Here is a 19,715-nt window from a genome sequence, read left to right as displayed (position 1 = left end):
TGGTTGTTGTATGTAAAGGTATAGTTTGTTATGAGTTGATCAAGAGTGACTTGTGGATGGGGAGAACGACGCAACGCAACTGACGTTTATTGAATACGGATTCTCAATATGACTTGTATTATAGATATTGTATTTTATTAGTATATTATGGTTGTGCCATGTAATGATAGTATTATCCAGTACTGCGAATAAGTACCACTCACCTCATCGTAAGGTTAACATGAATGTAGTATAGAGAGCGTAGACCACAAATACTTGACACATATGGAGATATCATACCCATTATTGACATGTTTCGATTTTAAATGAGATATTGCGGAACTTTGAAAGATGTCGGATATAACGAAGCGAGTTTCAATAAAGAGCATATATCTGAGTTTATTCATGCTCGGATTAAGCTCAATGCTCATAAACTCCATGATGGACTTGGAGTCATTCATTTTCCTGAGGCTTCTTGGTAGTAGTATCTATGATGCCCAGGGTATGTGCTTCTTCTTGCGGAGATTTAACTTAATGGTTGGTATTGTTATGACCTTCCTCAGCATTACGTTTTGTGGTCCAGTTGTATGTGGATATTGGCATTGGCTTTTGTTTTTTGGCTACTTGATAATGTCAGTGTATATCTCACTTCTCTCTTCTAGTGCTGCTACCATTTCCAAGTCAACTGTTGCTGGTGTTTTCGCACTCTCAATTATATCTTATGCCCTGCAAACATCTTCCGTAAAGTTTATGTTTGACCCAAAGATATTTGACGGTGATGAAGATTGTTCTTTGCATATCCTAATATTTTTGGCTGGTTGTTTTTCCTCTGGAATTTTGGTTCGTATGCTTTTGAAGTTTAGTAAAACCAATCCATTTTTGACATTGAACGATTCTCGTGCAGCTTTACACCTGTTCAATAGGTTATTTTGGGTATTTACCTTTATATCTGGTATCTCTGCACTGTTATTGAGCAGAATGACGTGCGTAAAGGATGATGAAGAGGACGAAGAAGCTACAAGTGGCCAATCGCTCTCTGAATTATTGAATAACAATAACAGGTGGATTTTTGTGGCCGCTTGTTTGGGCTGGTGTTTTTCTCCCATGCTAAATAATTTTGCAATATCTCTTGTTCATAACTTGGATCGCCTACAGTCAATAGATTTGGAATATGTACAATACTTCACATCACTTGTTGTTTCACTAATTATTTGCACATTGGTTTATAATGAGATAATAGTTTTCAAGGGCAAGACCGTAACATATAGTTCCTTTTACACTGCATTATGCGGTATTGTTAAGCTTGAAGGTGTTGAAAATACACTCTCAGATGATGGTGTTTCAGAAGAAGCTACTTCTATGGCTTCATCTATAAACTCCAGATTAGTTCGTTCAATCCAACCGTGGGTTGCACTTCCACATGGATACTGGACCGAATGGGAAGAATATGATAACAGTGATAATCACCGTATGGTAACCCTAGTATCTATGCATATGACGATATCGAAGATACGTAATGAGGATATTTATGATGTTTATGATCCATGTGAGGACCCAAAGAGCTTATCTGATTATTATATGGATCTTTTGGATTGTCGATATTCCTTGTTGTGGCTCATATGCTGTTTTGTCAGCTACTACCAGAATTTGCTTGCTACTATCGGCGAAATATTTCCGGACGAAAGTTGTGGAGGGACTAACTGCTGCTGTTTAACAGAACTTTGTACAAAGATTAAATCTCACAAGTGTTGTTGCATATCGGAAGAGAGCAAACCAAAAATTGAATGTAATAAATGTCAGGCATGTGATTGCAAAAACAATAAATATCTGAAATGTTATGTTACAAGTACAATAAATACGTGCATTAAGGACGCAAACAAGTTAATTCTTGATATAAATTCTTGTAATGAACTAGGGGATGACTTTGAGGTTACAAGTGAAACAATTTTACTTTCTGCCACAGCTCTAGAACGTTTTTTATTAACATTTTTGTGTCTTCTTGTGTACGCTAGATTGGTGGATGAATTTCTTTTGCTCCATTCATTAATGAAGTCAATCGCTGTAAATATTTGTAAATCGTTTTCAAACTATTGCGAAAAGTGTAAATGCGAAAAAGATTCCAAACCTGAGGCGAAGGACTGCAAATGTTGTTGCACCCTGTATTTTAAACTTCTTAAATGCCTATGCATGTTACACGAGAAACACAATGATGTTGTAAATATAATTTTAGGAAAAAGTGCTGCGAATTTGGCAAGCACAATTCCGACCCTATCTTTAATCAGATCTGTTTCACTACTATCCACATATTTTTCTGATTTCTTGGATTCAAAGTTTGTTTGTGAACCTTCGACTTGTGGATGTAAGTGCCAGAAGGACAATTGCTCATGTAAGAAATACAGCACAAAGTTGGATGATATCCTCAATTTGATGATAGGAGGATTGGAATTTTTTTCAGAATGTGATGGGTTACTTTCATCGGTGATATTACTTTATTCAGAATTTACTTTTAACGATACCTCATCATTTTCTTTGTTTAATCATATAGTCAAATTTTCGGATGACGCTTTGACTTCTACGCTTTATGCTTCCAAAATATTTTCTTATATGGCATATGCAGATTTTTTGTGTAATGATGCTTTGAATAGTTCAACTCAACAAGAGAATTGTACAAATACATCATGTTCTAATATTTGTTCGTGTTGCGGCGATAGTAATATTGGTCAGTGCTGTTGCTTTAAAAATGATCATCAGTGTTGCAATGAGGGAGAACAAAATCTTGGAAAGTGTCTAGATCAAGTATCTGGTATATTTAAATGTCAAAGTGCTACCCAGGACTCATGCAGTCAATTAATATGTTCTCTGGTAAAGCTAAAACACGACTTTTGCACGTTGCACAAAGCTACAGCTACAGCGTATACAAATTTGTGTGGGAATCCTATGGAAAGCTTATGTTCCTCTATAGAGAGTTTCAAACATATTTGTTTTCAGTGTACATCTGACACAAATTCTGTATGTAATTGCAACAATACACAAGGATCTAATTGCAAAATCAATAAGAGATTTTGTAATCTTACGCAATTTTTGGTAACAGGGAATCACAAATGTACCGGAGGGACTAGTTGTACTTGCAAGTATATAGGTTGTGCACTTAAACGCTTGAATAGCGTTCTAAACAAATTTTCTACAGACCACATTAAATGTGATTGTTGCTGTGATAGCGATACAGATTGCGGACTATGTTGCAATAAAAATGGGTTATGTGATTGTACTAAGGATAAGAAGGGTATGAATGAACTCTTTTGTTTGCTTTGCTGTGGGTTAAAGACATTATCCAGCACTTCAGCATGTATTGAAGATCATATTTGCCAAGTTTTAAATACTTTTTGTCGTATAAAGAAATTGTTGGATGATTTATCATGCCAATATAGAAAACTAAATTGTTATATAACAAAGCTCAGATGCATTATTGTAACTAGTACAGATGTTATTGGAAAAAATATGGATAACTTGAGAAGTTCAAAAGAACGAAATTTTAAATCCTACAGCAGCGTTATTAAAAGTTCCCTTTCAACAGTAAATAGTGCCTGTGAATTATATTGTCAGCATTATAAAGATATTTGCAAATTCAACGCAACTATTTATTCCCACATCTGTGAATATAATAAGTTACGAAGTGCTGCAATTAAGTTAGAAGAAAAGAACATCTCTACAATAATCTCACTTAGTGGCATAAGATATAGTATTTTTGTTAATCCAATTGTACTGATAAGAAACGTGGTTGCAAATTACTACTCCAAAAGAGTGATAGAAACTGAAGAAAAGTTAAAAGGGTGGAAATTAACCGCATTTCTCTACACAGTTATTATGATTTTATTATTTTGTAAGATTGGTGGGATAATTCCCTATGTTAGGAATATTCCCTATGTACCAAAGTTACGTTTTCTAGTAATGGCTTTTGCTACTGTAACATCTTTTACTTTGAACTACTCATTGGCGTCGCTTTCTACATCCAGATGTAACCGTGACTATTTGATAAATATGGCAATGTTACTTGGTTTGGTGTCTGGAATAATATATTCTTGGGTATCACAATGGTTAACTTATCGCATGTTTTTGTATGAACAATTCAGGTTGATTTACGCCAGATTCCGTCTGATATATCCTAGTTCAGTCTATAGATATCAACCTGGTTGGTTTTGGTGGTTTGAGGGTTTTGTTAGTTTTTTGAAGATGGACTTTTATGCAATGGTTGTCATGTTGACATTTGGAAATCTGAAGGAAAGCTATGACCCATTCAGCTTCGGTTTTAGTTCACGTTTTGAGGCAAACTATGATCTGGTCGATAGTGGATCCCACATATTTAGTGAGGAGGACTGTCTGAAACACATAAAGAAATCTGTGTTGGAGGCTTCCCCAATGAAGTTATCTACTATGTTAGATCTGAGATCTTTCCTTTCTATTCCAAGGAATAACTGTAACTTCTTGACGGATGTGGACGACGGCGAATCTGTCAACTACTCCGTGGATTTACTATGGCAATCCTGGAAAACTGGTGTGAAAGCTACATCATTTGCTGACAGATTGCAACATTTAAGAGAAAATGCACTTAAACTTGCTGAAAAGGCGGTACAAAAGAGTGCAAGGGATAGTAGCTACGACTTTGATTCCGTAAATCAGTTGAAAGTTATGTTTGAATTCCAAAATGAGCATTTATTAGATTTACCCTCGAAATGTCTGACAGATGCGGCTGGAAACTCACAAATTCTACTTTCCGTTCAAGCTAGGAAGCTTTTGAAATTGTATGAGAAAGAGTACCTGCGTCTGTGGCACTCTTACTATTCTGACCATTCTGAAGGAGAAAAGGTCGAAAAATATGCCTTACCTGGTGATATTATGTCAATGGCAGAACTACTCTCAGAATTTAAACAATGGGAGAAGAATAAGTATGAGATGTGTGATGAGGTATTCGGCTCGCATGATATCTGCAAAAGTGTAGTTTCCAGAGTGGTTGAAGAATTTAATTCTATATTGGCAGATAATACACCCTTCGCCATAATAGAAAATTATAAGGGAATCATCTCCGATTCTTATGTGGTGGAAGAAATGCCTAGTGAAATAAAGATCGCCAAATTCTTGACTGAGGCAAGTAAATCTAGCGACATACAACAACTCAATCTGATAAAATCTGAAATGGCATCCCTAATGCAAAACAACGATCCAAATTTAAAGAAGTATATTGGAACACTTTTGAACGGTTATGTCTCTCTTTGTAAGAATATAGATGCAGAGTCTTCAATGTCGGAAAAGTTCTGGAAACACGATGGTTATCTACTCGGCGAATGGATGAGATGGCAAGGACTACCGACGTCTAACGATGTCATTGATATGTTTTTCAAACTCTACTCATTTTAAAGAAATGATAACTAAATTGTCATAATGACATCCTACACATTATCCATGGTACATGTCCTCATCAGTAACCCTCGGGTAGAGTGAGTATATCTTGAGTATTCCTAGTCTCATCCTCAGGCCCTTCCGGAGCTATGTACCTTCACTTTTCAAATCCATACATTAAAAATTTATCGAACCTATTCAATATATTCATTATTAGCCATTATTATAGTTATCGATGTATTTATTTAATTTAACGCTGGCATTTCGTTGTTTGAAAGTTTACCCGTCATTCAGCACACATCACCCAGTTATAGTTCATAGTCCGAGATCTTTAGTCACTCCTTGTGTTTTCTCCATTATAAAAGCAAATTAATCGATAAAAATGAATATAATATGCGTTGTACCATGTATATCGTAAACTGTGGGCAGCGTAATAGGATTCTTAGACAAATTTTGCATTTTAAAGCAGCAGATATTCCCAGCAGAAACTATGGGAGCTCTAAGTTGGATCTTATAAGGGATGTTTCTGCTACTAGGCTACAATGGGAACATAATAAGAATCAATCCGACTGTAATCATACATCTGACGATTATTCCGATGTTAATAAACCAAAATACACTGTCTTCCAGAAAAATCTTACGGTTAAAAGTATTACTGGGACTAAATATGTAGCAGCATTACAGGTATAGTTACATTTGTCACGCTTCATTTTTGTTTATAGAATGTATCCAAGGATACACCTGAAGATAAATTATTAAAGTTATTATCGGATATATCATCAGACATTGATGAGTTTTCACCTTATGAGTTGATAGACATAGGCTATTATTTAACCCGCCTGAATAGACCGAGCTGTCCTTCGGTTGCAGAACCTATTATGCACCGTTTCTTTTCTCTTCCGGAGCGTTATTCCTGTCTTAACGGCGTTTACATTCATAGGTTACTGAGGACATTATTCATATATCAGGATGTAACATATCGTGTGTGGATTTACGAAGTTGCGAAAATCATTGGAGTGAAACATAACCACCTATCTATGCGTGATCTCCAACTTATCATTGATGATCTTTCACTTTTCTATGATGCATGTGCTCAGTCTGTACTCGCATTATTCGAAAAAACGGTGATAAATCGTGCACATCAACTAGAACTCTATAGATTGCCGCTCATGGCGCATGCATTAGGTATGTATTCACGATAGTATCTAACAAACATGTAGGAAGGTGTTGTTACAATTCAATAAACGTTGCGAAGGCCATTCATGATGTATATTTGAGTAAAATAAATGACCCTGATTTTTATTCGCGTAACTTGATAGGGTTGTTGCTAAAGGGGTATTGTTCTTTCCATTTTCATCCGGGTTTTAAGTTTCTAGGTAAAATTTGGTCTGATACAAAAGAGAGATTTGATGTGCGTCATGTTCATTTTACAATTATACATTTTATTACTTAGGTTATTGAATTCAAGTATCTTTCCTGGCTAATGGATTCTTTCCTAAAGTTACGCTACTTTACATATGCTCCACTAATATTGGAAGAACTTATTGCCAAATGTGACATATTGTCTCATCTGGAATATACTGATTTTATTATTGGTTGTTGGTCCATACAATCGCATTTTCTTGCTCTGGAATTCAGACCTTACATAGACAAGGGTACAATATGGCAAGAAGATATGCACAAATACCAGGAAAAATACTTGTTTGAAGGTGTTTTTCCGGATGACTCGGACACTTTTTCAAATGACTACACACCAAGGGATCTAGAGATTGATAATTCCAAAGAAACACTGGAAAACATATATATTTATTACAAAAGACTTATGTCAATAATAATCAAGGATATGCCTATTAAGATATACAAATCCACTCCACCTTACAGGGTCACTCAATTTGAAGTATTAACGCGTTTGTTAGCAATATATCCAAACCCTAGGGATTTCAGCTTTGTTTTACCCTTGAGAAAATATGATACAACGTATCCAATTGCTGAACTTTTAAACAAAAATACAAAGATTCCAGAGGATAATGTGGATGATATATTCATAGATTTTGATCATTTTGCACTTTCAAAGTTCTTTGGACCGAACCATCTCAATAATGATGAGATAATTGATGCGTTCAAAGCAGAGGGTGATTCGGTTGAAGTCGTAAGTGGAATAGCAATAAAGGACAGCTCTCTATCTGCTAGCCCTCCAAAATTGGAGCCTTTAAATGGACTTTTGAAGCAATACATACATTCCTTTTTCTTCAGAACACCCGCCATAGCTCCAAGAGGACTGAGGTTGCTTGTCCAAGGGTTGATCAGGATACACTTTGAGCAGCGGGAAGATTGCGTTTTAGATCCAGATTTGCTGCCTAGCACGAAAAGTCAACGCTACGATAGACCATTATCATGTGCTATTTTGCGTGAAGTTTATCGGAAACTCGTATGTTTTAATACTGATGATCTCCTAGTCACTTTGTTTTGCATGATAACACTAAGAATGTTCGAACTCCCACTTGCAGAAGAGTTTTTGCATCAGCTTACAGGAATGTGGACATATTTTGGAAAGGAAAATACGTTTTTGAAGGGACAACTAGTAATGATCGCATTATTCTACAGGACGTTAAGTATCAAACTACCGGACTTATACTCAAAGTTGGATCAAAAATCCATAAAATTGATAATAGATAAAGCATAACGTAGTCTAAACTAATTGTTAAATTTTCACAAATATATGATAGCAGTATTCATGACCTTCACATTGAGGTCAGAGCTCTAGTTCCCAATTATCAAAAACTCGCAAGTTCACAGAATGTATGAGGAAATAGAAATTACGCTATGCCTCCCGCTACGGTGTCGGTGCTTAATGGTGGGTAAAGTAGTAGGCAGGGCGTTCATTATCTAATATTACTGAAGGTACATCAGTACATTAATAATCAACTTTAATTTAATTTGGAGTTGTGTTGCTGGATATAGTAGTAAAACAAGCGCATTGCGAGACGCTACGCATCCCTTAGGTTACTTACGGTTGTATCCGCGCAATTCCTCTGTCCTTTGCATTGATAAATATGGTTTCCACATTTTAGTGGAATATTGGTGCAATCTTTTGGTTTTGTTTTCATAAAATCGGTCATTTACAATGAATATCACACAATTGAAAAATATATCATTACTTCGCCCATATATTTTCTATTATCCCAAAAGTTTGTTATATAATCATTCTCTCATAATTTTGTTCAGGCTTTTTGGGTAAAAGGGGATTTGCCACGCTTCCACCAATCGATTATCTCCCTCCACCACCTCCAAAGGAATTCAACGAAGATGGCACTCCAAAGAGGTATCGTAATGCATTGCCAGTCTACAACCATAAATATAACTGGGAAAACTGGACTCTGAAACCAGCAGGTGTTTTTCACACCGTGTTGGTTGGAGAATTTGGAAGACAACACAAGTCATGGGTTGCCTATATTCTTCAGTTCCCCGCTCATATAATGGCTATTCCATCAATATTGGTGATATTTACCATAGCATTCATTATCCAGAATGCCTTCCTTATAGGTTTGTGCTTTTGAAAATTTACTCTTAACATAGGTATTAAACCAAAACGTTATACCATAGAATGGATAAATGCTTCAAAAGAAAGGGACCTCGCAGAAAATACTAATCCAATCTCTCGCTATCTAGATAGACGTAGAAGTGTAAGTCTGATCTTGTAGTAAATCATATCATGTAGGAACGTGGTACAAATTGGATTCTTAAAAACTATCTTCCAAGCCATCCGTACTTTGTCTTCTTGGGTGACTACTACCACGATCCAGACGTGGAAAGCCCGGAAGAATAAGTGATCTGAAACAAAATATTACTAGCTCATGTATGTGTAAATTTTCAAGAGGTTATATTTACAATGTGATATTTATTTACGTATACTTCTACTACGTGGGTTAACTGCACGAGGATTTGGACGAACAGCGGGCGCAGGACGACCACGATCGTGGAATTTTTTGGGAGGACCGGAAACACGGCTACCATATGCACCGGGCTTACTAAAAGACGATCCTTGACGCCTTGAATTGTGGCTGTCTAGCCATGTTTTTGGCTTTTCTACGACCCCCTTATAATCTAGGTTGCCATTCTTATCTTCCTCATATTCATGCCTTTTAAATCCAACCAAATTTGAGACAATTTTGCCTCGTTCTTTGACATACGCAACATACTTTTCACAAACAGATGAAAGCATATCCTCAACCATAGATATAGCTTGATTATACGATACAAAATCACTGGACGATACCGATAAATGCAGTCTATCAACTACCTTTGCAGAATTTAGCGGCTTTCCCTTTATAGTTAAATCTACTTTATTATTTGAATTTCTCATGATATACTCAATATTACTATTGTTCGGTCCAAGAATACAGCTAGTAACATCAAAATCCGGTTCGTATGAAAACAACTCAACCAACTCAAAACGACATAAACGCCTAGTATTGGGGTTGCTTGTTATCCCGGGGACATGATCAACATTATTGTAAGTTATATGTCTACCGTTTGTCTTGACAGCTGGGACGCTAGGAGGTGGATTTCCCATGGGAGTGTTGCTGGGAGGTGCTCCAAATTGGCGTGTATCTGCGTTAAAATTCTGTGTATCCGCAGGGTTTGAAGGAGCTCTAGCATTCTGATATGCATACATATTCGCAGAGGACAACAATGATTGCAATGTTTGGCCTGGCTTCATAACAACGCAGCGCAAGGTCCCTACACCATGGAGGACCAAACCATTTAATTCCGCTGCTGCCACGTTACATGTGTTAGGGTCCGTTACAACTAACTCTGCAGCAGGATAATCTGGTGATATTGCTAGGCAATGGACACCCGAATAATAAGAAAATAACTCCCTCAAATCCGATTCTACTAATTCATAGGCACAATTCGCATTCTCAAGAAATATTGCTAACCTTCCACCTGCATACTGATTCGATGCCGAATTGTCCCAATTACCCTGAGGTAAAGGTTGATCTATAGGGCCCTGTGGCGTATAATTCTTTTCAAAATCACCCTCAGAGTCGAAGGGCCTATAAGCTCCAGAAGGTATATTTGAGTAATATTTATCCGCCATACCATCAGAAACATTCCAAGAAGGCATAGGTCCACCTTGGCGTAGATGCGATGAAGAATCTTTATCATAACTAGATGCGGTAGCACCAGGTTCATTTAGAACCGGTGGTTGTCTAACCGAACCGTAGTTAAAGCTATCAATGGCCTGGGCATGAGGATGAAGTTGCGATGGCATTGAGGCATTAGGATGCATCATGAGATGGTGATGAGGATTCGGGTTAACAGCATACATATTAGGCTGGGGATAAACGTTTCCCTTGAATGGAAACGCCGGACCCCGGCCATACATGTGCATGCCGTCCATTTTACCTCTCCAGGAAATACGAAGCGCAGCTCGAGTAACGCAGAATCCGATTAAGAAATACCAGACAAAGGCTTCTAAATGTGGATGAGGAGATCAGATATTCGACGTGATATTGCAGCAGACTATACTACTTCTATTGCTAAAAGTGAAACTGAAAGTGGATACGGCAACAGAAAGTAAAAAAAGGTTTTAAATGTCACGTGCACCGGTATATAAACAATTCTGAAATGCTTGGTAGAGAATATCTAACTTGGATATCTCATAAAACTGAATGGTCCCCAGTGATGATTACTCGCTAAGGATAGCACCGCGCATCTATATGGCAACTTTATGCTAAATCTTTATTACCCTAATCCCCGTGTAAAGCCAAAATAAACTTAGTCTCTAACAGATACCGCACCTGATACCTGGGTCAAATTTACACTAAAATATAACAACAATTTGGAGTTGCTTCGGCACCCAACAATATAAAATCACAACAATTGAATGAATACAGAAACTTAAAAATTTTACCGATCAAAAATCGAGGTAAACAGTTGGTGGGAGTATCAGGGTTATGTGATGCATAAGTGGAGTTTATGGGGAGAATGTGGCGATCATGAGAAAAGTGTGATCATGTTAGTCCACCCTATGGATGTTTTAAATTACATAAAGGTCACACATTTAGATATAAAACTTAGAGTGGTAGGATTATATCCCATAAATTCTAGATTTCAAGGAGCTGTGATATTACAACCCCTGGTAACTACCAATTGTGAGAAATCCACACGTAATTACCCCAAAAGGGACTCCAAAACCAAGCTATCTTATATTTTTAAATGAACCTTGTACTTATCACGACTTGGTTCCAACTGCACATGTCTACCAATGAATGTGTATCCGATACTTGTAGGTGCTTGCCAGCGCAGCTGCATTGTTGGATCATGAATCCCATGGGAAATGTTACAGTTGGAAAATATGTCTTGGAAAGCCCTGATTGACTGGGTTTCTGACCTATCTGGGTTCACTTTAGGCTGATTGTCGATTCTTCGCCACTATGCGTTGCGATATCTGATTTGTACATTTCTAGTTTTTGCGATGTTTACTGTGTAATTCATGTAGCCCCTTCTCAATCTCTAGAGTCATCTGGTCGTAGTCATTCTTCAGACAAGCGACGCGACCTCGTGCCTCTCTGATTGCATATATATCGATACCACTTAGAGGGAACTGTTCTTCGTCAACTAAAGGCTTATTGAGACCTACATTTTTACATTCGTCACTGTTTAAAAAATCTATGAGCGCTTCGATCTCAATCTCAATGTCCCTACGCTTTTTATCCAGTGCAAGTATATTTTCCATTACTTTCTGAGAAATTAGAATCCCTAACTAAACACGTCTGAGAATAACCCCAATTGGCATTCCACAAATACTATGTGTAAAGTTAAATTCCCAACAATTAAGAATATCCAAGCTAACAGACTGTTATTCAGAGTATTCGAACCTTAAACCGCAATGTAGTCTATGTCTAATGTATAGTACAATGGATTCGTGATAATGGTAGTCCTATTCGGGGTTTATGGAAATTATACAAGAGGTTTGCCATTATCCTACACAAACGAGCTATTCCTCTCTTGTAAACGACTAGCATGGCCTATTAATGATCTATTCAATGTTTCTGCCCAAAAGGTATGTTATATGCCAAACACATTGTGTACCGCTGTTTAGAGAGCGTTCGCTTATTATAGATTTCACAAACGTGTTGGCAAAGGCAATTGGAATAGATACATAGAGAGATACAACAAACCTAGAACTATAGAGAATACCCAGCGCTTGATATTTAATTACAGAGCCTCTTTCCAAGCGGCGAAAGGTTCATTATCATATCTGTGGGAACTTCCGAAGAAAATAGCATCCGCTACAACATCTAATGAGGTATTCGAAGCATGGGTATATTATAGGTTTGTTTAGTTCATATCAAAACAACGGTTATGTAGACATAAGAAAAAGAAATTATACCATTATGTCCTAGCTCTAAGGAGATTAACTGAGATTGGTCATGTGGATATATCAGATTGGAGGTTTAATTTAATAATCACTAGGTTAATACAGCGTTCCAGATACTTTTTGGGTTTGTGAAAATGATTTATAGCATACCAAACAGATTTGCCGAACGTTTGTCGATATTTGGGTAGCCTCAAGGCTACGTCTGCCCTGGACAAAATTTCGACCCATTTATGTGAAAGGATTAGCTATTATTCTCCTAACCAAGTTGCAAAAATTGCTGATGCTTTTGGAACATGTAGACTCCATAACAAATACTTATTCTCTATTGCAGCCAAACACTTTGAGGCGAATCTAAATTCAGCATCTAATGATTCCATAATTATTATTGCAAAAGTAAGTTTGGCTGGGACATAATACTTTTTAAGGCGTTTGGAAATTGTATGGTATACAATTTCAAACTGTTAAAGGCACTATCACTGGAATTGCAAAGACGTTTATCTAATGACATTTCTATCGACGAGTTCAAAGACATCTATTCCGTAGAAAGTAAACATTCTATGGCGAATATTTGCAAGCCCGAAAATGTCACAATAAACAAACCAAAGCTGGAACATATTGTTGGTTTAGGTACGGATACCAATTTAAGAGATAATTCATTCAGCTGAATCGTTCGCCTCATTGAAACTTCAAGATTTCTCTTTGATGGAAATTCTGTCATCAAAATTAGTAGAGAGAATACAATCGTCTACATACGGTATTTTTGGTTCTAGTTATTTATTACTTTCAGTTAACGTTGTAAGCCCATATTTACTAGCACGGTGCCTAAGAATCTATCGCAATCTGAAAATAAATGATATCTCTCTGTTTAAAATAGTAAGATTCTTCAAATCATATAAACTCTAATAGGTTCTAAAAAACGTCCATGAATTTCCATACAACTATCCTCCAGCATGGTGAATTCTTGTAAACTATTGTAATAATTCATAGTGTTGGAGAAATATGCAATGATCTATCATCTCTTTTACCGAAGGAAAACAAATCCGTTGAAAAGGTATTGAGCCATCAAAGTTTTCAAAATTATCTAGGCATTTGAGGATATATCCACTTATATTAGGCAACACCTTTCGAACATGAAAAATAGTTGCGTATGTACATTTCACCATATATCGTTTTACTTTATAGCTGGCTAACGTTGCCACCTTTATCCATAAAGCTGGTGGAGCTGTTACCTGGAAAAAAGAGTTTTTGGGTCTTGTAGCTAATACCGTAGTTGACAACAATTTTGATAGATCGTACTATGACATTCCAAAGTTAATGGAAATTCTTTCTACATATTCAGCTCTGGATGAAAATTGTTTTCAAATATTATCCAAGGGAATCTATCATATAATTGACGATTTTGAGCCATGTGACTTTGTCAGGATTTCGCGCGTTCTAGTACGTTTTTACAAAAGTTACTCATAACTACATAGAGAGAAGCAAAAAAGAAGCATCAGCTTGAAAATGCAAAACTTGTAAACATGATAGCAAAGCATCTGATTGAACACCACCAAGAGCTGTCAATTCCTCAATACCATTGTGCTATTCGTGATCTCACACTATCAGGCTCACTACAAACCTCAATATCACAGCAACTGTGGGCACTAAACAGATAAACAAGATCTCCACCACCTACAACACCGCAGACATCCCAAGGGCTTTAGACCCAAGACATAAAACATGTATAAAAGCTCTCTATACTATAAATATAAATTGCTAGAAAATTAGAACAATCTAAATTGCTTACGTGGGTTACCAAAGACTTCGTTCTTCTCAACCTTCAAGACGTTGAAGCGAACGGTCTTGGAGAGTGGTCTGCATTGTCCAGCAGTAACAATGTCACCAGAGGTAACAGTGAAGCATGGTGAGCAGTGGCAAGGAATATTCTTGTGGCGCTTCTCAAAACGATTGTACTTTGGTACATAATGGAGGTAGTTTACCCTCATGATAATAGTACGCTTCATTTTTGTTGAAATAACCATACCCTTCACGATTCTGCCACGGATGGAAATATTTCCAGTGAAAGGGCACTTCTTGTCAATGTAGACACCTTCCTTGGCCTCCTTTGGAGTAGAAAAGCCCATACCTACATCTTTCCAGTACCTTGCTCTGTTTCCCAACTTTTGAATCTTCTTAATGCTGACTGTTGGTTGCTTTTGAAAAGCTTTATATACCTATAAATTGTTTATTTTGCTGTTTGGTACCAGTAAAAACATACTTGAACATCCGATCTATCCATTTTTATATTTTATGTACAAAATTTAAAAATATCGTGGACCAGAACCTTGCGACGTCACTACATAAGCCGATAAAAACACCGAAATATCGTTAATACGAGACAAATCTAAAATAACGACTGTTAAAACTGATGTATATGATAAATGTAGATTTAATCAAGCTGCCAATTGACCTAGGAGACTACTTCCAAGGCATGGGGTACGGATGTAGCTGAACAATAATGGGGAAGAACTTTTCCATCAAAGCTTCCAGTTATCCACTCTCATCTGTTGCTACGGTTCTACGAGTGGAATTTCGCAATAAATCTAATCAACTGTTCCAATATTTTGGGTTCTGTTGTTCCCGTCCGATTTGTGAGTTTCGAAGATTCCTCTAATGTGTGTTGTCTATTCGTCTCCAAGCAACCATCTTTTCACGTTTGATTAATACACATTTAGTTATAGGAGTCATACGTGACATATACTCAATTATTTCCTTCCGTTATCGGCAAGCGCAATGGTCACAGGTCACTAGGACGATACCAAGCGGATATTACTAGTATTCCACTGTGGTCGCATCTCAAGCGCTGGTTTATCTAATCTCTGCAGTTCTCTCAATCGTTTCCTAATTACCCTCAGCTCCGGTCTACCTCTGCGGCCGTGTTCTAGTTCGCCTTTGGGTTTTAGATTTTATCAAGTACATATGCCGCAGTTTTTCGTAAATTTATTCGAACAGAGTTTTAAAACATATATCAGTTGATTAGTAGCTCCAAACCTAACCCTTCCCAGAGGTTATGCCCATTTCCATGTTGGTATCACTATTATCGTAGTTTCTATGACTAGTTTGGGTGTATGGCAGCTTCAGTCAATAATACTACGTTACAGCGAGACTGGACATAGCAGCCGTGGTCTGCGCTTCTATCTGCATCATTTGTTGGACACGTTCCAACTCAGAAATCCTCAAATAGATGTAACCGTGCAACATGAACAATATGAACTCCCATCGGCGATATTTAAGTAAGATCAGTAACTATTGACTTATTCAATCCACCATACAGGTATAGAGATGGGTCAAAATATGAGATAAGCCTAAAGGATCTAGAAGCGAGACACATTGAAGAAATAATGCAGTTGCATAGAAACTCGTGCGGTAGTATGGAATATATGAAACATGGAAGATCTAAAGTATGGACAACTAATAGATCGATACAGGTACCTCTGATCCTTCACGTTCAAGCAAAATTATACAGGGGCTCTGGCGACCAAGTCTAGACAGCCAAACTAATGCATTATCATGGTTTAAAAAAAGGGATTCAGGTGGTCGCAAACTCACACATAAATCACTTCCAAAATACTCTTCCAAGTCGATGAACCTTTGCTGTGAATCAGTAAAGGGTAATGGTCGTTGGGGTGATGAATCAATTTTCCCTAAGGGATGGGACCAACATTATCTCAAACAAATATTTTGTAATCCATTCTTGGATGAAAAGCTAAACACGATGCGCTTTGATAGAAAGAAATCCACTAATTTGTCACAGTGAATTATCGTGTCTATATTGCCACTTATATAATTCTCAACGATCCTCCAAACTCTTTGGTCCATAGACTGGATCTCAAACACATTCGTTCGGGTGCTTTGTTTCTATGTTAATGCAGTTCTCCTTGATGTAAAGGATAAACATCAAGAGTTCTTACTATGATAAAAACTACTGCCTCCGAGCAACTAGACAAACTACCAAACTATAACAAAGGGAATATTTATTCATCCCAAGCCAACATTTTTTGTTTGTTATTTCTAGAGTATCATAAAGATTTACCCATACTTTCCTTGTAAATTCACTCCATATGATAAAATATAATCAGGTGAGAAATACCATAAGTGTCGGAATGATACTTTTAAAGTCATAACAACATGGGCTACTTAGAAACCGTATAAAAACTTCCGAATGTTTTGCGGTAAACCCCCTAAAATTAATTCCTTTTAAAATGCTATAGTGAAAAGGTACAACTGTACATATAACTAATTCACGTAAAACAAATAGTGCTAATTACTTTTAGGTTGTATGGCAGCAATTTCATCACATGCGATGTTGGAACTATTCTGTATTTTCATTTGTACAGAGTCCAGAAATCTAGAAAATTGAAGCATAGGTAACTCGTGATCTATGTAAAAATCACGATATGACTTTAAAATAGAAATCAAGTTTGTCAAGGCTATTTTATCAACATTGGCTGTTAACGCTTCTATACACCTTGCGTCTGCGATTACTGTATATTCTTGATTTTTAAAACAATGCGTAAGAAGATAAAGGAGTGTAGTATCATTCATATACCCTGTATTTTCTTTTGAGCAATCCAAAAATAACCTGTAAATCATATATTTATATCTGGAGCCTGCACAATAAAGAAAATCAGCGTTAACAATCCCAAGATGTACTAACACCTTTACCAAGTCCACCTTGGAAATTTTATTTAGATCTAACTGACTGAACCACTCGTATGTAGCCTTCCAGAAGGATGTATTTTTTTCTCTAAAACGTGACGAGCTGTATATTAGACTCAGCATTTTATCCAAATAATATGAATTCTCTCGTATAAAAGTTGCGGTGTATTCAAATATTTTGTCCATTGTTTTTTGTTCTACTGGAATTTTTAGAATATAAATTGCTCTTACTAATATTGGCATTCCTTTTGCTTCTATTAAATCCAATTTTTCATCTAGTGCATTGCAAAACACCGGATAAATTTCCTTTAGGGGAAATGTAAACTTGTCCTTATCAATATTGTATCCATATTTTAAAAGTACGTCTGTGTATAACTTCTGGTCAATTTGTAATTCTGTAGTCACAAAAAATTGTCTAGTAAAAGAGAGAAGTAATGATATTAAATCCCCTTCGGTAATTGTATGATTATTTAGTACTTTTAGTAATCTAATTGTCAATATGTTGAACATTAAATATGATTTAAATCCGCCAATACCTATAGAAGCAGCTACAGCACGTATGTGATGATATTCCATATCATCTAAAAGAACTATAGCACGTGTGCACAGCTTTGTGTAAAGGTCAACGTCTTTGATTTGTGCCTTAGAATTTGAGGTTAAAAGGAATATAACATCTAGTATATTCAACTTATCATACAATTCCATTGCACGTTTATTAAACATCCTCAAGTATCCGGGGTCCATATTTATGTTTGCAACAGCTCTAACTAGCATTGACAATGATGAAGATGTTGTATGTATAGTCCATTTGGTATACTCTTCAAGTAACTGGCATATTATCGGTTGTTGAGTTGTATATATCCTTGTTAAACTGTGTACTAACCCTGCAATCTCTTGTGCATCAATATCATAAATTATCTCTGATGATATATTATTGAATTTACTCCACCAATTTAGGTCGTCTAAATGGATTTGCGAATATCCATGTGCAACCATACAAATTTCGCTCGGTCGCATGAGGTGAACAAATCTAATAAAATCATCCTTATAGTACACTAACTGGTTAGCACTGCAAGTATATGGTTTGTGGAAGGAATGATCACATACCTGTCAGATTTGCTCAACAGGGCAAAATCCCGAAGGGCATTCGAGAGGTTATGTTCGTGAATCTTGTGGATTCCAAGGACTTGTAGAAAGTAACGGGACTTTACATTGTTCAAACCGTTGATAAAATATCCGTTTAGCAAACTTTTGGTCATTTTAGCTCACAAACCAAAACACATTGTGGCATCCTTATTAAATTCTAATTTATGACCATAACTATACCTATAATTGATAAAACCCACATTTAAAATATAAAACTACATTTCAGCCAAATTTTGGCCATAAAATATTGGTATTAGCTTCAGTCCACCTGAAACCAGACGTTCGAGGGAGTTACTAACAATTTGTGGGACGCTTGCGCAAAATTGCATAAATATGCTATGTATATACTCTAAACAGCTCCAAGATGGATTTGAAGAGAGATAATGACAGCACATGAAGCAAGCTTGTACGATCGCAAGGTTGGTGGGAAGCTAAAGTTAAAGGGTCTTTCCAAAGTTAAGGGAACCCGTAAAGGCTCTGAAACTTATCAAAAGGAAGACTTTGATGATGAAAAACAGATTCTTGGGACAGGAAGGATAGTATCGTCTTCAAAAACAATACAAGGGTAATGTTCACCGACACACTTACAGAAATCCATGTAGATTCGAAACACGCTTTATGGACGAGGCACGTGTAAATGATATACTCTTGATAAAACATCCATTGACCCATTCAAATGAAGAGCGCCGTATAGAAGCTGTTCTGAGTCATAGAACCATCCATATCAATGAACCATTCAGCGGTGATCTAATAACAACGTGCCCATTCTACCTGAGTAAGTTTACCACAGAATCCACTAGGCACTAATTTAGGAAGATGCAAGGACAAAAACCATGACGAAATCGCAAAAGACAAGACCTCCGAACCCATGAGGAAGAGGCACCAATCCACGGTAACAGTTCGTAAGAAGACTGGTATGTGGAGTTACAAGACAGAAACTAAGGTTGTAAAATCCGACCTGAGTGCAGAGGATCGCCTAAACGAACGTATTAAGCTAAGTAGAGACAAGTATTGTTGGTAATGATCTCATCTCGGAAAGTGTAGATAGGTTATATTACTAGATTTATAAAGCTAGCGAGAAAATAAGTGGAAACAGAGGCGCAACATGTAA

The 19,715-nt window shown here is 36.8% G+C and overlaps 11 protein-coding genes across 11 annotated transcripts; 6 read left to right on the top strand and 5 right to left on the bottom strand.

Annotated features, from left to right (window-relative positions):
- Window positions 1–330: 330 nt before the first annotated feature.
- On the top strand, window positions 331–5,391 carry BEWA_020110 (hypothetical protein; the record flags this gene model as incomplete). Its single annotated transcript, XM_004828774.1, has 1 exon — window positions 331–5,391. The coding sequence occupies one exon, from the start codon at window positions 331–333 to the stop codon at window positions 5,389–5,391; it is 5,061 nt and encodes a 1,686-aa protein (XP_004828831.1).
- A 387-nt stretch (window positions 5,392–5,778) lies between these two features.
- BEWA_020100 (hypothetical protein) lies at window positions 5,779–8,056 on the top strand (the record flags this gene model as incomplete). Its single annotated transcript, XM_004828773.1, has 4 exons — window positions 5,779–6,057; window positions 6,096–6,558; window positions 6,594–6,784; window positions 6,827–8,056. 4 exons carry the CDS (start codon window positions 5,779–5,781, stop codon window positions 8,054–8,056), a joined length of 2,163 nt encoding a protein of 720 aa, XP_004828830.1.
- A 190-nt stretch (window positions 8,057–8,246) lies between these two features.
- Window positions 8,247–9,253, top strand: BEWA_020090 (hypothetical protein). Its single transcript, XM_004828772.1, has 4 exons — window positions 8,247–8,561; window positions 8,599–8,916; window positions 8,950–9,056; window positions 9,092–9,253. Exons 1-4 carry the CDS (start codon window positions 8,498–8,500, stop codon window positions 9,197–9,199), a joined length of 597 nt encoding a protein of 198 aa, XP_004828829.1. The 5' UTR covers window positions 8,247–8,497; the 3' UTR covers window positions 9,200–9,253.
- An 18-nt stretch (window positions 9,254–9,271) lies between these two features.
- Window positions 9,272–10,777, bottom strand: BEWA_020080 (hypothetical protein; the record flags this gene model as incomplete). The annotated part of the gene is made up of 1 exon (XM_004828771.1): window positions 9,272–10,777. The coding sequence occupies one exon, from the start codon at window positions 10,775–10,777 to the stop codon at window positions 9,272–9,274; it is 1,506 nt and encodes a 501-aa protein (XP_004828828.1).
- A 655-nt stretch (window positions 10,778–11,432) lies between these two features.
- On the bottom strand, window positions 11,433–11,783 carry BEWA_020070 (hypothetical protein). The gene has a single exon (XM_004828770.1). The coding sequence runs from the start codon at window positions 11,709–11,711 to the stop codon at window positions 11,592–11,594; it is 120 nt and encodes a 39-aa protein (XP_004828827.1). The 5' UTR covers window positions 11,712–11,783; the 3' UTR covers window positions 11,433–11,591.
- Window positions 11,784–11,842: 59 nt separating this feature from the next.
- On the bottom strand, window positions 11,843–12,115 carry BEWA_020060 (hypothetical protein; the record flags this gene model as incomplete). The annotated part of the gene is made up of 1 exon (XM_004828769.1): window positions 11,843–12,115. One exon carries the CDS (start codon window positions 12,113–12,115, stop codon window positions 11,843–11,845), a length of 273 nt encoding a protein of 90 aa, XP_004828826.1.
- Window positions 12,116–12,240: 125 nt separating this feature from the next.
- Window positions 12,241–14,415, top strand: BEWA_020050 (hypothetical protein; the record flags this gene model as incomplete). The annotated part of the gene is made up of 12 exons (XM_004828768.1): window positions 12,241–12,442; window positions 12,482–12,714; window positions 12,751–12,884; window positions 12,918–13,153; window positions 13,186–13,387; window positions 13,422–13,514; window positions 13,548–13,633; window positions 13,667–13,713; window positions 13,748–13,811; window positions 13,846–13,905; window positions 13,943–14,197; window positions 14,233–14,415. The coding sequence occupies exons 1-12, from the start codon at window positions 12,311–12,313 to the stop codon at window positions 14,413–14,415; spliced, it is 1,725 nt and encodes a 574-aa protein (XP_004828825.1). The 5' UTR covers window positions 12,241–12,310.
- Window positions 14,416–14,509: 94 nt separating this feature from the next.
- BEWA_020040 (40S ribosomal protein S17, putative) lies at window positions 14,510–15,210 on the bottom strand. The gene is made up of 2 exons (XM_004828767.1): window positions 15,018–15,210; window positions 14,510–14,973 (listed from the first exon to the last, which is right to left on the bottom strand). The coding sequence occupies exons 1-2, from the start codon at window positions 15,036–15,038 to the stop codon at window positions 14,524–14,526; spliced, it is 471 nt and encodes a 156-aa protein (XP_004828824.1). The 5' UTR covers window positions 15,039–15,210; the 3' UTR covers window positions 14,510–14,523.
- Window positions 15,211–15,700: 490 nt separating this feature from the next.
- BEWA_020030 (hypothetical protein) lies at window positions 15,701–16,558 on the top strand. Its single transcript, XM_004828766.1, has 3 exons — window positions 15,701–16,032; window positions 16,074–16,227; window positions 16,266–16,558. Exons 1-3 carry the CDS (start codon window positions 15,851–15,853, stop codon window positions 16,554–16,556), a joined length of 627 nt encoding a protein of 208 aa, XP_004828823.1. The 5' UTR covers window positions 15,701–15,850; the 3' UTR covers window positions 16,557–16,558.
- Window positions 16,559–17,059: 501 nt separating this feature from the next.
- Window positions 17,060–18,859, bottom strand: BEWA_020020 (hypothetical protein; the record flags this gene model as incomplete). Its single annotated transcript, XM_004828765.1, has 3 exons — window positions 18,566–18,859; window positions 17,457–18,527; window positions 17,060–17,381 (listed from the first exon to the last, which is right to left on the bottom strand). The coding sequence occupies exons 1-3, from the start codon at window positions 18,715–18,717 to the stop codon at window positions 17,060–17,062; spliced, it is 1,545 nt and encodes a 514-aa protein (XP_004828822.1). The 5' UTR covers window positions 18,718–18,859.
- Window positions 18,860–18,897: 38 nt separating this feature from the next.
- BEWA_020010 (hypothetical protein) lies at window positions 18,898–19,679 on the top strand. The gene is made up of 3 exons (XM_004828764.1): window positions 18,898–19,169; window positions 19,207–19,379; window positions 19,417–19,679. The coding sequence occupies exons 1-3, from the start codon at window positions 18,988–18,990 to the stop codon at window positions 19,623–19,625; spliced, it is 564 nt and encodes a 187-aa protein (XP_004828821.1). The 5' UTR covers window positions 18,898–18,987; the 3' UTR covers window positions 19,626–19,679.
- Window positions 19,680–19,715: the final 36 nt, after the last annotated feature.

Source organism: Theileria equi, chromosome 1, assembly GCF_000342415.1.
Source record: "Theileria equi strain WA chromosome 1, complete sequence".
Taxonomy (NCBI): Eukaryota; Apicomplexa; class Aconoidasida; order Piroplasmida; family Theileriidae; genus Theileria; species Theileria equi.
This window is presented reverse-complemented; position numbering and strand designations above follow the sequence as displayed.